At 39.8% G+C, this 17,270-nt stretch overlaps 1 gene segment (V, D, J or C); it reads left to right on the top strand.

The window, feature by feature from the left end:
• The first annotated feature begins 3,621 nt into the window (after window positions 1-3,621).
• LOC130844586 (T cell receptor delta variable 1-like) lies at window positions 3,622-4,303 on the top strand. The segment is given in 2 exon segments: window positions 3,622-3,703; window positions 3,918-4,303. Coding segments are annotated over 2 exon segments (435 nt in total).
• Window positions 4,304-17,270: the final 12,967 nt, after the last annotated feature.

Here is a 17,270-nt window from a genome sequence, read left to right as displayed (position 1 = left end):
GAGGAGTTGTGAGTCAACAATCAGATGAGCTAGCTGACCAGCAGCAACATGTGTGAGTTGCCACAGTGCCTGGAGCCCTGCACAAACCAGCACAGCATAAAACATATGGCTACTTCATGACAACTGCCTTCTAAATCTTGCACACATCTTTTTCGTGGCCAACCGTAACCCAGAACAATACAGGGAAGCAAATTCTGAGTCATAGATCTCCAGATAGCTGAGACAGTACATAGCTACTACAGTACCCTCTTTGTCAACTAGTCACCTGTTTATACCTTTTTAACAACACAACATTCAAATAACAACAGCAGCAAAACTATGCTTCCTGCCAATCTGGTGCAATTATTCCCCATTAAACCAAAACCGAGCTAACCCTCTCCTGAAAATAACATACCGATTTCGTTTATCTATTTTGGGGTGTTAGTCTTCCCTCTTATACCTAACTCACAGTGTCCCATTGAATCCTGCATCTTAACTACCGAGATTCAATGAGATAGAAGATTAGTTTATATTTGCACATTGTATGTTACCTCAGGCAGGCAAGTGGGGAGAGATTTAAAATTGGTCAATGTATACATAAACATATTCCTATCAAATTGAAAAAGAAATTGTGGCAACTAGTAGAGTTCTTGTGTCTGCAAATGACCACATGATTGTAGCTGGTGTTTTTAACTACCCCTTCCATTATGCGTTCCACAACTTCTTTGCTCACAGAAAGCACCTTCACTCACTGCTATACTCCACTTCCTGCAAAACAATCTTCTCATTCAGGAGCAATGCCATGTGGAAAGCCAAGGAATAAAGAATTCTGCAAGTCCACCACTGTGTTTTTGGCAGAAGTTTGCAAGGTATAGAAGGCAAATCTGTTGAAGGTCTATTGAAGTGGAAATAATCTTGTCAATACCCAGGGAAAATTGATATATTGTTTCGGGGAAATACCATAAAGAATGGTGACTGATTTCACGTCAGAAACAATAGAAGTCACCAAGGGGAAGCATTTTTAAAGTGTTAAAAACAAACAAATAAAACTTTCAAACTAGCTTCTTCTGAACATGAAAGTATATTTTTAAATTGTCTTTGCTAAAAATCACTGCTAATAAGGGGGGAAGTCATGGCACAGACTGGTAACCTATATTTGCATTGCATATTTCTGAAAAAGGACTCAAATGCAAAATATATAAAAGGTTCATATAAATGAATAAGAAAAGAAAAGAGTCAATAAGAATGACAAAATCTTGAAGATCCACTTCAGGAATAGGATATTCAATAGCTAGTAAACATAAAAGACTCCCTTGCTTTTACTATTCATCAGGGAAATAAAAGTAAAACTCATCTGAGTGTTTCATTGGCAGATTTTCAGCATCCTGAGTATATCAATGTAGCTACAAGGACATGACCCTAAGAGAATAGGGGAAAATAATGACTGTCTTCAGGAAAATAACTGATTAAGTACATTTCCTAGAACCTTCTATCATTACACTGATGTGGAAAAAAGAAAAAGCAGATCACAGACCAGGATATTAAAGGAAAGGTAGGTTTTACCGGAAGAAAGAAAGTTGGTGTTTATTGACCATACTATCTGTCAGGCACTGTAGGATACATTTCAGATTCATTATCTAATTTAAACATGGCAAACCCTCAGACACAGGTTTTTTAATCTTGTGGAAATGAGACATAATATTCCTAACTCTCAAAACATCTCTAACTTTTACTGCCAGCCACAGGGTAACATCTTAGAGGGCTCCTAAATAGAAAGGTTTGGATACGGAGAAGCACTTGGACCCAGAACAGGATGGCTGGCTGTCTCAGTGATGGTGACATTACTGGTTGAAATTGGAACCTAAAGGGAACTAGGAAAGAAGATGCCAAACCTAGCGCTATTGCCCCAGAATCAATGGATGAGGAAATCATTCACTAACCAGTTAACAGTGCTGAATGCTTTAGCAAGTTTCTTATGCAGTAGTGTGCTGGGAAGAATAAGGGGCTACAGGGAAAGATGAGATCTTTTTCCTTAAACACACCAAGATGTTTCCATATCAAGACTTGTGCGCCTTTCCTTCGCCCTCTCTACTGTGATGCTATCCCTCCAAATATTTCCCCCAAGTCTCTGAATTTCTTCATGTCTTTACTCAAATGTCACCCCTTTGTGAATCCTTTATCTAAATCTTCCAATTTTCCTTCCTTGAGAAACAGGCTGTAGCACATTCCATGCAGCAAGATTGAACACTGAAGCACGGTCACCTGCTCAAATAGTTTTTGAGGCTTACACTGGGCTCCTTGCTGCCCTCCAGTGGTCGTGGATTAAGTTGTGGGGAAGCCTAGTCACAATCAGAGCTGCCATTGCTGAACCAGACAGTCAACTCTCCAATGCAGAAATCAGGAGAGAGAGGATTCAGGAGAACTGCTTTGTTGTTGTTGTTGTTGTTGTTGTGTGTTTGTTTTTCATTCACCTGCCACATAAGAAATTGAAAGACTTCAAAAAAACAGTACAACACATGGGATGCTTTAGGCTGGAGAGTAACAGGATATCTTGAAAAGAAAGCTTGGCCTCATTACACAAGTTGGGTGGTTTTTTGGTGGTAAGTGAAATTATATCTACTGTTCTGTCCTTTTTTGTATTAAAGAAATATCCTGAGAAGTGGAAGCAAGAGTCAATTATGGAGAAAGGAAAATAAACAGTTGTAGCAAACACTGCTTGGTGTATACTTTCCATATTATTGTACCCACTGTCTCAAGATAACACCTTAATGAACTGATTTCCTATTAACAGTAAGAAACATGATAGACCATGGACACTTACAACATGAAATCTGCTATGTAAACTGATAAACACACTTCAGAAAAATATTGAGATTTATCTTGTGGATAAACCATTATCCCAGGAGGACTATGTGCTCCCATCCAGCCACTTTGGACCGATGGGATAGAAAATGTGACATCAGGACACATGATCTTATACGTTCAGTTCTACTTGTAGGTGCAACAGGATCAATTATCCTGATCCTCCTCAAAGTCTAATAAATAAGACTCAATGTCAAGTTTCAAAAGAATAATAATATATTCCTGCTATTTATTGAAAGATCTAAATAGAGCCCAAAAACCTGGTAAAGAGAAAGCAGATACCTTAATCATTTGGGGTAATATTGCCTTTCACCAAGAAAGCTGAAAATCTGTGAATTTTAAAAATGAGTCATTGTTTCTGAATGGAGAAAAGTAAGTACAGGCTAAATGAATGACCAGTAAGTAGACTACAAGAAGGGTTCATAGCCTATACTAAATTCTATTTTAAATGAGCTAGCAAAATTATTTTACTGAATAATTATCAATGTAGGTCAACTTGTTTAATCTTCAGTTCCATCAGCTTAAAATACTTCTTTAATACTAATTGCTTTTTCCACACCCCTGTTCATGATCTGCCTAACTTAATTACCACGGAAAGACAAGTAGACAAAATAAACGTCTGTGGTGAGCTGGATATTTTCCCCATCTGTGCGTAGCCCACATGGTTTATGAACTTGACAAACCCTATTTCCTGTTTGGGGGGGTCACACAGGAACCCAGGTACTATGTATATGTGCTGCAGGGCCCTCAAACACACTGAGCTCTCAGCTTGAGGAAGAACTAAACACATTTGTGCAGGGGAATCCGTGCCTCATGCCGCTCTCCAGCCTGCTCTGGGTGTTCCTGGCCTTCATCTTCTCTGGTAGGGATGCTTCCAAACATGGATAAGAATGTTCAGGGTGAAAGGACTGCACACAGGCACATGGAACTTCATATGGACTTGGGGAGGAAAGGAGGATTGGAGAAAAGCAAGCATCTTATGATTTCAATTTGGTTTGTCTTTCAGTCCTAAATGAGTCTAATTCCTACCTCATTTTGTTCACTACTTCAGCTCTGTTTTCTGATTTTTCCCACAGGATCTGGTGTGGCCCAGAAAGTTATTCAAATCCAGCCAGACATAACCAGTCAAGTGGGGGAGGATATCACCCTGTACTGTCGGTATGAAACAAGCTGGAGCAATTACTACATTTTTTGGTATAAGCAACTTCTCAGTGGAGAGATGACTTTCCTTATTCGTCAGGTTTCTTCTGGGCAAAATGCAAGGGCAGGCCGCTATTCTATAAACTTTCAGAAAGCAGATAAATCCATCAGCCTCACCATTTCAGCCTTACAGCTGGAAGATTCTGCAAAGTACTTCTGTGCTCTCTGGGAGCTCACAGTGCTTGAAGTAATAGGAAAAGCTGAACAAAAACCCCAGATCTCAGTAAGAGAGAGACCCCCCCTGTTGCAGGAGCCAAGCTGAAATTCACACCTGCAGACCCCAGGCAAGAAATGGTACTCCTGTGGTTGCTTCATCTGTGGTCAGGATCAGAAGATTTAATTCTACATAAAAGTTCCTTCTCTATCACTTGGGAACAGGTGTCCAGAGTAACTTTCTACAAATATAATCTCAGTCTTGAATTTTTGACTTTAAATCAATCACGCAGAACACGTGTAGAGTTGTCTAAAGTTGAAAACTTGCCCCATAATTTAAGGTGGTAGTTTCACCTAAAGGCACTGACATCACAAACCTGGGTTATCTGGAATCGTCATGAAAATCATTTCCTCTGACTTTTCCTCTTAGGTTTTGTGTCTGTTAAAGTACAGTTAGAGAAGTACAGCCACCAGTGATATAAAATAAGTGACTCATCATAAGAATAGAACTCAGGCTATTTGCTAGACCTGGTGGAGGAGTCTATACAAAGCTGTTCTCTTTGCATCTGGTATTGAGCCTGAATTCACTCTTACCCAACTAGAGTATCATTTTGGAAGGAAAGTTGGACGTAGAAAGAAGCATGGACAAACTGACATGTAAGGACATACTAGAACCCATGAAGACAATGGAACCCACAAAGACACACTGAAACTTGTCTCTCTCTCCCCTCCTTCAGTCTCACAGTAGTGGATGACCTTCAGGAGAAATAGGTGTCATTTGCCATCATGCTCCATGCATACTTGGTCCAAGACAAATAAAAGATGAAGGGGAGATCTGGTGGGAGGTGGAGGAGTTGTGAGTCAACAATAAGATGAGCTAGCTGACCAGCAGCAACATGTGTGAGTTGCCACAGTGCCTGGAGCCCTGCACAAACCAGCACAGCATAAAACATATGGCTACCTCATGACAACTGCCTTCTAAATCTTGCACACATCTTTTTCGTGGCCAACCGTAACCCAGAACAATACAGGGAAGCAAATTCTGAGTCATAGATCTCCAGATAGCTGAGACAGTACATAGCTACTACAGTACCCTCTTTGTCAACTAGTCACCTGTTTATACCTTTTTAACAACACAACATTCAAATAACAACAGCAGCAAAACTATGCTTCCTGCCAATCTGGTGCAATTATTCCCCATTAAACCAAAACCAAGCTAACCCTCTCCTGAAAATAACATACCGATTTCATTTATCTATTTTGGGGTGTTAGTCTTCCCTCTTATACCTAACTCACAGTGTCCCATTGAATCCTGCATCTTAACTACCGAGATTCAATGAGATAGAAGATTAGTTTATATTTGCACATTGTATGTTACCTCAGGCAGGCAAGTGGGGAGAGATTTAAAATTGGTCAATGTATACATAAACATATTCCTATCAAAATGAAAAAGAAATTGTGGTAACTAGTAGAGTTCTTGTGTCTGCAAATGACCACATGATTGTAGCTGGTGTTTTTAACTACCCCTTCCATTATGCGTTCCATAACCTCTTTGCTCACAGAAAGCACCTTCACTCACTGCTATACTCCACTTCCTGCAAAACAATCTTCTCATTCAGGAGCAATGCCATGTGGAAAGCCAAGGAATAAAGAATTCTGCAAGTCCACCACTGTGTTTTTGGCAGACGTTTGCAAGGTATAGAAGGCAAATCTATTGAAGGTCTATTGAAGTGGAAATAATCTTGTCAATACCCAGGGAAAATTGATATATTGTTTCGGGGAAATACCATAAAGAATGGTGACTGATTTCACATCAGAAACAATAGAAGTCACCAAGGGGAAGCATTTTTAAAGTGTTAAAAACAAACAAATAAAACTTTCAAACTAGCTTCTTCTGAACATGAAAGTATATTTTTAAATTGTCTTTGTTAAAAATCACTGCTAATAAGGGGGGAAGTCATGGCACAGACTGGTAACCTATATTTGCAATGCATATTTCTGAAAAAGGACTCAAACGCAATATGTATTACAAGCTCATGTAAATCAACATGAAAAGAAAATAATCAATAAGAATGGAAAATCTTGGCGATTCCACTGAAAAATATTATATCCAATAGATAGTAAGTATACAAAAATCTTAATATTATTATTCTTCAGGAAAGTGAAAATAAAACCTCATCTGAGTTCTACATCTGTGTCCTTTTAGCATCTTGAGTGAATCAGTGTGTCTAGGAGAGTACAACTCAAAAGGATAGGGAAAAAGTAATGACTGTCTCTAGGAAAATAAGTGATTAAGTAAATGTCCTAGAAGGTTCCATCATTGAACCAATGTGGAGAAAAGAACAAGCAGTAACAGATCACAGGCTTGGACAATGAAAACAGGACAGGATTTAGTAGAAAAAAGAAAGTGGGTATTTATTGAGATCACTACATGTCAGGCACTGTGGTATGCATTTCAGATTCATTATCTAATTTAAATATCAAAGCCCTATGAGATAGCTTTTATTTTTCCCTTTTTTTTTTAATCTTTGGAAAATGAGCCAGAATTTCCCTAACTGAGAAAAGCATCTCTACTTTTTAGTGTCAGCCAGAGACATAAAATTCCTAACTCTCAAAAGCATCTCTAACTTTTACTGCCGGCCACAGTGTAACATTTTAGAGAGCTCCTTAAGAGCAAGGTTTGGACTGTGGAGAAGCACTTGGCCCCAGAACAGGATGGCTGGATGTCTCAGTGGTGGTGACGTTACAGTTTAAACTGGAACCTAAAGGGAACTAGGAAGGAAGATGCCAAACCTAGGCACAAATTGCCCCTGGATCAATAGATGAGGAAATCATCCACTAACCAGATAGCAGTGCTGAATGCTTTAGCAAGTTTCTTATGCAGTAGTGTGCTGGGAAGAATAAGGGGCTACAGGGAAAAGTGAGATATTATTCCTTAAACACTCCAAGCAAGTTTCCATATCAAGACCTCTTCTCCTTGCTTTTGTCCTCTCTACTGTGATGTTATCCCCCCAAATATCTACATGTGCACCTCTGAATTCCTTCATGTCTTTACTCAAATGTCACCCCTTTGTGAATCCTTTGTCTTGAAAGCTGAAGCACTGCCACCTGCTCAAATATTTTGTGAGGCTTACACTGTCCTCCATGCTCCCCTCCAGGGATCATTGGTTAAATTGTGTGGAACCCTAGTCACAATAGCTTCTGCCATTGCTGAACCAAAGTCAGTAACCTTTCCAATGCAGAAATCATGAGAGAGGGGATACAGGCAAACTGGCTATTTTTTTTTTTCTTTTTCCTGCCACTTGTGAAAGTGATTGACTTCAAATGACAAATACGACACATGAGATGATTTTGGCTAGAGAGTAATAGGCTACCTTGGAAAGAAAGATCAGAATTTTTTCACAAGGTGGAAGTTTCTTCTCTGGTAAGTAAAATTGTGTCTCCTGCTCTGTCCTCTCTTGTAGTATAGAAATATCCTGAGAAGTGGAAACAAGAGTCAATAATGGGAAAAAATAAACAATTGTAGCAAATACTGCTTGGTATACTCATTCTGTATTATAATATGCCACCCAATCTCTCAATATAACACCATAATGAACCGATTTCCCATTAACATTTGAGAACATTGATAGACCATGGATCTTATGATAACACATGAAATCTGCCAGGTAAACTACTACATATACCTCAGAAATATATTGACCTTTATCTTGTGGATTGATTCCTCTGCAATTTCAGATTCTGTCTCCCAACCCCCACAAGATTTTGCACATTGCCTGCTTAGTGCCTAAGCTAGGGAAGGTATCCTGTTGGGTGATTTGAATGTGTGTTCTCACTCAATTTTTATTACAACCCTTCAAGGTTGGGTCCATTCACCTTTGGGGAGGCAGTGTAGCAAAGGACTTGAGACTGAAGACGTGATTTGTATTTCTAGATCTACCACTCATTAGTTGAGTGATCTTGGGAAAATAACAATAATTTTTATGCTTCAGTTTCCTCATATCTACAATGTGAATATTGATTGTATCTACTATGCAGGGTTCTTATGAGAAGTGAATGAGATGATGAAAGCTAGTGCTGAGCCCAGTGCCCAGCAGAAAGATACTGGCTACTTACAGAAAAGGAAACTGAACATGAAAGGGGTTCAATACTTTGCCTGGTGTTGCAGAGTAAGTGTCAGCCTTCCCTCCATATTCTATTTAGAGCAGAAATCTCTCCTCATCCCAGGAGTAACTGTCTATCTCAAAACAGTATTGTATTGTTTTTATAGTACGTATCACTCTTTAAAATTATCTTCTAAAAAAACCACATTCCTTTAATTTTCTCTCCTCCTACTAAATGTAGGCCTTTTATATTCTCTTCACTACTGCATCCTCCAAACCTGAACCATGTTTACCACACAAGAGAATATATGTATATCTCCCAGCAGGACACTATAGGGTCTTCGGTTTTTTTTTTTTTTTTTTTTGGTTCAGCTGCTTCCTTTATTAGAAACAAGTGAGATGTACAAAGCAGAAGAACAAGGCATTTGGTATTTCTTCCCTGACCTGGGAAATGGATGCCCCTCCCACAGCCCAGATTAAAGCTTTCTAGGTGAAGCTTCCCCCTTCCCTGTTCTTGGGTGTGGCACCCTGCAGTCAGTAGTTTTGAACTGAATTGAAGGAGATTCCCCCCCCTCCACCCCCCCCCCGCAGCCTCCCTAGGGACAGTCTGTTTGCAGGTCTGCCTTCACCTTCCAGTAGTAAACTGAAGCCCTGGGTCTCCTCTGGTTCTGGGGCAGGTGGGCCAGGCCTCAGGGCTGCCTGTGGGTGAGGAGGCCCTGGCCAGAGAGGCACTAGCCAGAGATACGCGCCTCACCGCACGCCCCTGCCCCCCGACCTGGCAGCCACCCTCTCCCAGGCTGCAGCTGTGAAGCTATCCATGCCTTTGGGCCATCCCTTGGGTTGGTTACATGCTGGTCATCTTTGGGCAAAGAGTTCGAGATCACTGGGAGACCCACCCTGGGCTTCAGTGAGCCGGCAAGTATGTGACGGCAGATGAACGAGAATTGCAGGCAAGGCCTGAAATTTTCCATAAACCTAGGTGTTGAAGTGACCTGGTGTGGGCCGGCCTTCAAACCAGACACCATTGTCTTTGGAAGTAGGCATGCATGGGGGAAACGAGCACAATGCAGACCTCAGCCCAGAGCTGAGGCCTCCTTTCTCTCTGGCTCTCTCCTTACAGAGACAGGAGGCTGCGGGAATGACCACAGGGTCAGGGGTCAACCTCAGAGTCGATCCAAAGGCAGGAGGTAAACATTTGGAACATGGAGTCCGAAAGCCCAGCGCTGGAGGCAGAGGGCGAGGGCCACAGCGAGGAGGCCCACCAAGAGCGGCTCCCCGAGGCAGGTCCCAGCGGATGAGTTCGGAGCCCCGGCGTCTTTCCCTTTTTTGGTTCAAGCCAGCCACGGCTCCACCATCCTGCAAGGCCCCAAACCCCAAGCAATGGTTCTCGCTGAACTCTCTGACCTGCAGTCCTGGAAGGGGTTGAGTGAAGAACGCAGGGACTGTTTGGGCACAAAGGAGACTAAGAGCTGTCCCCAAGCCGACGCCTGCAGACCTGGGCGGCGGTGCTGAAGGTGGGCAGGGTCCCTACCAGAAGACGACAGCAGAGTCCAAGGAGTGGTTGCAGGGTTTTGGAGGGAGACACTGGGGCCTCTCCAGGAGTTCTGCTTCTTCCAGAACAGGCACGGGCCTCACAGTTTCCATTCCATGACCTAAGGCACCAAGGCAAAGCTCATTCCTGGTGCTATTGTGCACCCAAATTTCAGAGGCAGCTCGGGCTGGGCCTTGCCCCACGGCTGACCAAGCCTATGACAGGCAGCCTTTCCATGTTCCAGGTCCTGTATAGGGTCTTTCTGAAACAGACCTCCCACCATATCCTGTGCCTGCTTCTTATGTGTAGAAAAACGTTAGGCTCTCCCTGAGTTCCAAAGAATAAATTTAATCGGAGGTAAGAAAATGCAGAAGGAAAGGAAAACAGTCAAGCAAGACAAAATAATAATAATTTTGCCATTAATCAAAGCCCAAAAGGACCTTTTGTTCCTCCCCAATGGCTATAGACAATTTTCTAAACCATGTTCCTTGAGCTGTTTTGCAGATACTGAAACCCCCTCTAGGTGGAAGAAGTTAAGTGCATTATGCCCACAAGCATGTAGACCCCAGAATGGTTGGAACCAGAAGACTGAGGATGTTAACTCCCAATTACCTCACCACCAACCTATCAGAAGAATGGCCACGCACCCTACAACTCCCCTCCCTCACCCTGTATTTAAAAACCTTTCCCTGAAAGCCATCAGGGAGTTCTGGCCTTTTGAGCACTAGCTACATAGACTCTTTATTTGGCCTTGCAATAAAGGCTGAACTTTTCATCACTACAACCTAGTGTCAGTAGTATGGCTTTACTGCTCATGGGCAAGAGGACACAGGTTTGGTTCACTAATGTCTCTCTCTCTCTCTCTCTCTCTCTCTCTATATATATATATATATATATATATAAATGTACAAAAGATAAAATTATTTCTAGTCCATGCTACTCAAATATTAAAATAAAAGATTAAGTGTTCTACCCTGCAAGTCACTTCAGGCAAGATTTATTTAATTTATCTGGTGGTCAATTGTTTTCAACTCTACTTCAGATAATTATGATGGCTTTAGTTTGCAGGATTCTGCCTTATTATTTGAAGGAAAGCTCCTTGCTGTCGGATATATACCTTCTTGCTCTGGAAACAGCTCCTCCAATATGTTGGTAAATTTCTCAAAAGATTAGGATTCTCATCAGAAAGCTCCACAACAAATGAGCTTTCTGAATGGTGTGGTCATACCCTCACTCTCCTATCATCAAGTGGTCTGAATGCTGTGATCTGGAGGGAAAAAAAAGGAACTAGACTTGTAGTGGCTTCTGTTTGTCTAGTAGCCCATCCCTAATCCTAGCCTTTACGTTTCTGAATTGAGACATTAATGATGCTTTTCAGAATTTTCTTTATTAATCTTAGCTGCATCTCTTTTCTTGGGAAGGAAAGTCAGAGTTTAGCCATTGAAATGCTTTCCAACTGTACCACATTTTGGAACAAGATTTAACTTTGTGTTGGTGGACAGTATTGTTCCCTGATTGTAGCACCTACCCCATGCTGTTTCCTTGGTTTACTTCAGTTGTTCACCTCAAAGAAGTTTATGTAGTCAATTTATACTACCATTTTCTGGAGGTAGATTTAGATTCTGAACAATCTTTCTTTTAATCGCTTTATTGGAGTATAATTGATTTACACTGTTGTACCAGTTTTTGCTGTACAACAAAGGGAATCAGCTGTATTTATACAATATCCCCATATCCGCTCCCTTCCATGACTCCTTCCCACCCTCCCTATCCCACACCTGTAAATCATCACCCATCATTGAGTTGATCTCCCTATGTTATGCAGCAGCTTCCCAATAGCTATTTTACATTTGGTAGTATATATATGTCAATGCTACTCTTTCACTTCGTCCCAGCTACCCCTTCGCCCACCACCCCATGTCCTCAAGTCCATTCTCTACATCTGCATCTTTATTCTTGCCCTGTCACTGGGTTCATTAGTACCATTTTTTAGATTCCATATGTATGAATTAGCATATGGTATTTGTTTTTCTCTTTCAGGCTTACTTCGCTTTGTATAACAGACTCTAGGTGCATCCACCTCACTACAAATAACTCAATTTCATTCCTTTTTATGGCTGAGTCATATTCCATTGTATATATATGTGCCGCATCTTCTTTATCCATTCACCTGTTGTTGGGCATTTAGGTTGCTTCCATGTCCTGGCTATTGTAAATAGTACTGCGATGAACATTGTGGTACATGTTTCTTTTTGGATTATGGCTTTCTCAGGGTATATGCCCAGGAGTGGGACTGCTAGGTCATATGGTAGTTCTATTTGTAGTTTTTTTGAAGAACCTCCATACTGTTTTCCATAATAGTTGTATCAATTTGCATTCCCACCAACAGTACAGGAGGGTTCCCTTTTCTCCGCATCCTTTCCAGCATTTCTTTTTAGATTTTTTGATGACGGCCCATCTGACTGGTGTGAGGTGATACCTCATTGTGGCTTTGACTGGCATTTCTCTAATGATTAGTGATGTTGAGCATGTTTTCATGTGTTTGTTAGCCACCTGCATGTCTTCTTTGGAGAAATGTCTATTTAGGTCTTTCACCCATTTCTGGATTGGGTTATTTGCTTTTTTGGTATTAAGCCTCATGAGCTGCTTGTACATTTTGGAGATTAATCCTTTGTCAGTTGCTTCTTTGGCAAATACTTTCTCCCATTCTAAGGGCTGTCTTCTTGTCTTGTTTATGGTTTCTTTTGCTGTGCAAAAAGATTTTAAGTTTCATTATGTCCCCTTTGTTTATTTTTATTTTATTTCCATCCTTCTAGGAGGTGGGTCACAAAGGATCTTGCTTTGGTTTATGCCATACAGTGTTCTGCCTATGTCTTCCTCTGAGAGTTTTATAGAGTCTGGCCTTGCATTTAGCTCTTTAATCCATTTTGAGATTGTTTTTGTGTGTGGTGTTAGGAAATGTTCTAATTTCACTCTTTTCCACGTAGCTGTCCAATTTTCCAAGCACCACTTATTGAAGAGGCTATGTTAATTCCATTGTATATCCTTTGCTCCTTTGTCAAAGATAAGGTGCTCATATGTGCATGGGTTTATCACTGGCTCTCTATTCTGTTTCATTGATCTATATTTCTGTTTTTGTGCCAGTACCATACTGTCTTGATCACTGTAGCCTTATAGTATAGTTTGAAGTCAGGGAGCCTGATGCCTCCAACTCTGTCTTTCCTTCTCAAGATTGCTTTGGCTATTCAGAATATTTTCTCTTTCCATACAAATTGTAAAATTTCTTGTTCCAGTTCTGTAAAAAATGCCATTGGTATTTTGATAGGGATTGCATTGAATCTGTAAATTGCTTTGGGTAGTAGAGTCCTTTTCACAATGTTAATTCTTCCAACCCAAGAACATGGTATGTCCCTCCATCTGTTTGTATCATCTTTGATTTCTTTCATCAATGTTATAGTTTTCTGCATATAGGTCTTTTACCTCTTTAGGCAGATTTATTCCTAGGTATTTTATTCTTTTTGTTGCAATGGTAAATGGGATTGTTTCCTTAATTTCTCTTTCTGATCTTTCATTGTTAGTGTATAGGAATGCAAGAGATTTCTGTGCATTAATTTTGTATCCTGCTACTTTACTAAATTCATTGATTAGTGCTGGCAGTTTTCTGGTAGCACCTTTAAGGTTTTCTACGTATAATATCATGTCATCTGCAAAGATTAACCATTTTACTTCTTTTCCAATTTGGATTCCTTTTATTTCATTTTCTTTTCTGATTGCTGTGGCTAAAACTTCCAAAACTCTGTTGAATAATAGTGGTGAGAGTGGGCACCCTTGCCTTGCTCCTGTCTTAGAGGGAATGCTTTCAGTTTTTCACCATTTAGAATGATGTTGGCTGTTGGTTTCTCATATATGGCTTTTATTATGTTGAGGTAACTTCCTTCTATGCCCACTTTCTGGAGAGTTTTTAATCATAAATCGATGTTGAATTTTGCCAAAAGCTTTTTTTTGCATCTATTGAGATGATCATATGTTTTGTATCTTTCAGTTTGTTAATATGATGTATCACATTGACTGATTTGTGTATATTGAAGAATCCTTGCATTCCATGGATTAAACCCCACTTGATCATGGTGTATGATCTTTTTAATGTGCTGCTGGATACTGTTTGCTGGTATTTTGTTGAGTACTTTTGCATCTATATTCATCAGTAATATTGGCCTGTAATTTTCTTTTTGTGTGACATCTTTGCCTGGTTTGGGTGTCAGGATGATGGTGGTCTCATCGAATGGGTTTGGGAGTCTTTCCCCTTTTACTATATTTTGGAAGAGTTTGAGAAGGATAGTTGTTAGCTCTACTATAAATGTTTGATAGACTTTGCCTGCGAAGCCATCTGGCCCTGGGCTTTTGTTTGTTGGGAGATTTTTAATCACAGTCTCAATTTCAGTGCTTGTGATTAGTCTGTTCATATTTTCTATTTCTTCCTGGTTCAGTGTTGGAAGATTTTACTTTTCTAAGAATTTATCCATTTCTTCCAGGTTATCCAATTTATTGGCATATAGTTGCTTGTAGCAGTCTCTCATGATCTTTTGTATTTTGCAGTGCCAGTTGTTATTTCTCCTTTTTTGATTTCTAATTATGTTGATTTGCATCTTCTTCCTTTTTTTTTCCTGATGAGTCTGGCTAATGGTTTATCAGTTTTGTTTATCTTCTCAAAGAACCAGCTTTTGGTTTTATGGATCTTTGCTATTGTTTCCTTCATTTCTTTTTCATTTATTTCTGATTTTATCTTTATGACTTCTTTCCTTCTGCTAACTTTGGGGTTTCTTGTTCTCCTTTCTCTAATTGTTTTAGATGTAAGGTTAGGTTGTTTATTGAAGATTTCTTTTGTTTCCTGAGATAGGATTGTATTGCTATAAACTTCCCTCTTAGAACTGTTTTTACTGCGTCCCATAGGTTTTGGGTCCTTGTGTTTTCATTGTCATTTGATTCTAGGTATTTTTTTGTTTCCATTTTTATTTCTTCAGTGATTTTTTGGTTGTTTAATAACATATTGTTTACCCTCCATGTGTTTGTATTTTTTTTTACAGTTTTTTCCCTGCAATTGATATCTAGTCTCATGGCGTTGTGGTCAGAGAAGATGCTTGATATGATTTCAATTTTCTTGAATTTATCAAGGCTTGATTTGTGACCCAAGATGTGATCTATCCTGGAGAATGTTCTGTAGGCACTTGAAAATAGAGTGTATTCTGTAGTTTTTGGATGGAATGTCTTATAAATATCAATTAAGTCAAGATGGTCGAATGTGTCATTTAAAGCTTGCTTTCCTTATTTATTTTCTATTTGGATGATCTGTTCATTGGTGTAAATGGGGTGTTAAAATCTCCTACAAATGTTGTGTTACTGTTGATTTCCCCTTTTATGGCTGTTAGCATTTCCTTAATGTATTGAGGTGCTCCTATGTTGGGTGCATAGATACTTACAATTGTTATATCTTCTTCTTGGATTGATCCCTTGATCATTAGGCAGTGTCCTTCCTTGTCTCTTGTAATAGTCTTTACTTTAAAGTCTAATTTGCTTGATATGAGTATTGCTACTCCACCTTTCTTTTGACTTCCATTTGCATGGAATATCTTTTTCCATCCCCTTACTTTCAGTCTGTATGTCTCCCTAGGCCTGAAGTGGCTTTCTTGTAGGCAGCATATATGAGGATCTTGTTTCTGTATCCATTCAGCCAGTCTGTGTCTTTTGGTTGGAGCATTTAATCCATTTACATTTAGGTGATTATTGATATGTATGTTCCTATTACCATTTTCTTAATTGTTTGGCTGTGTTTTTGTAGGTCTTTTCTTTGCCTTGTGTTTCCTGCCTAGAGAAGTTCCTTTAGCAATTGTTGTAAGGCTGGTTTGGTGGTGCTGAATTCTCTTAACTTCTGCTTGTCTGTAAAGCTTTTGATTTCTCTGTGGAATCTGAATGAGATTCTTGCTGGGTAGAGTATTCTTGGCTGTAGCGTTTTCTCTTTCAAGACTTTAAGTGTATCTTGCCACTCCTTTCTGGCCTGCAGAGTGTCTGCAGAGAGATCAACTATTATCCTTATGGTTTTCCCTTATATGTTATTTCTTGCTTTTCTCTTGCAACTTTTAATATTTTTTCTTTGTGTTTAATTTACATTAGTTTGATTAATATGTGCCTCTGTGTGTTTCTCCTTGGGTTTATTCTATATGGGACTCTCTGTGCTTCTTGGATTGATTGACTATTTCCTTTCCCATGTTGGGGATGTTTTTGACTATAATCTCTTCAAATATTTTCTCAGAGCTTTTCTTTTTTTCTTCTTATAGGATGCCTATGAATTGAATGTTGGTGAGCCTAATGTTGTCCCCGAGGTCTCTGAGAGTGTCTTTCAATTTTTGCTCTTGTTTCTTTTTCTTGCTCTGTGGCAATTATTTCCACCATTCTATCTTTCAGCTCACTTACTCCTTCTTCTGCCTCAGTTATTCTGCTGTTTATACCATCTAGAGTATTTTTAATTTCAGTTATTGTGTTGTTCATTACTTTACTATTTGTTTGCACTTTAGTTCTAGGTTCTTATTAAATGTTTCTTGTATTTTCTCTATTTTGTTTTCAAGATTTTGTATCATCTTTACTATCATTACTCTGAATTCTTTTTCAGGCAATTTGCCTATTTCCTCTTCCTTTGTTAGGTCTTGTGGGTTTTTATCTTGCTCCTTGCTTGAAAGGTGTTTCATTGTTTTCTAATTTTGTCTAATTTATAGTCTTTGATGTCTCCTCTCCCTATGCTGCCCAGTAGTATTTCCTCTTGTTTCTGTTCTCTGGCCTCTGTGATGGGGTTTGTCCAGTGTCTTGACTTCCTGGTGGGAGGGTCTGGTGCCTGCTTTCTGGTGTGTGGAATTAAGTCTTTTCCTTCTGATGTGCAGGGCCATGTCAGGTGGTGTTTTTTAGGGTATCTGTGAGTTTAATATGGCTTTAGGTCATCTGTGTGCTGATGGGTAGTTTGTGTTCCTGTGTTGTTTGTAATTTGGTATGAGGTATCCAATACTGGCAGTTGTAGGCAGTTTGGTGAAGCTGGGTCTTAGACTCTGATAGAGGCCTCTGTGATAGGTCTCTGCAGTTAATATACCCTGTGGCTGAGGACTCTCTAATGGTCCAGCATCCTGGACTTGGTGCTCCCTCCCCAGAGCCTCCGACTTGACTTCTGGTCAGGGAATCCATCTCCACAAGTCACTTGTGCTATCAATAAAGGGTATAAGAATGGCTATCTGAGCCCCAGACTATTTGTAAAAGGTTAAGTCAAACAAGCAAACACTGAATGAAGGAAACATGTACATGCACAAGAAAAACAAAAACAAAACCCAATAGAACATGAAGCACTAGAACAACCTGACAGCAACCCCAGAACACAATCAGACAATTAAAGAGAAAACCAACAA

The sequence above is a fragment of the Hippopotamus amphibius genome, chromosome 2 (genome assembly GCF_030028045.1).
Source record: "Hippopotamus amphibius kiboko isolate mHipAmp2 chromosome 2, mHipAmp2.hap2, whole genome shotgun sequence".
Lineage (NCBI taxonomy): Eukaryota > Metazoa > Chordata > Mammalia > Artiodactyla > Hippopotamidae > Hippopotamus > Hippopotamus amphibius.
The sequence above is the reverse complement of the archived record's forward strand: the minus strand, read 5'-3'. Positions and strand labels throughout refer to the sequence as shown.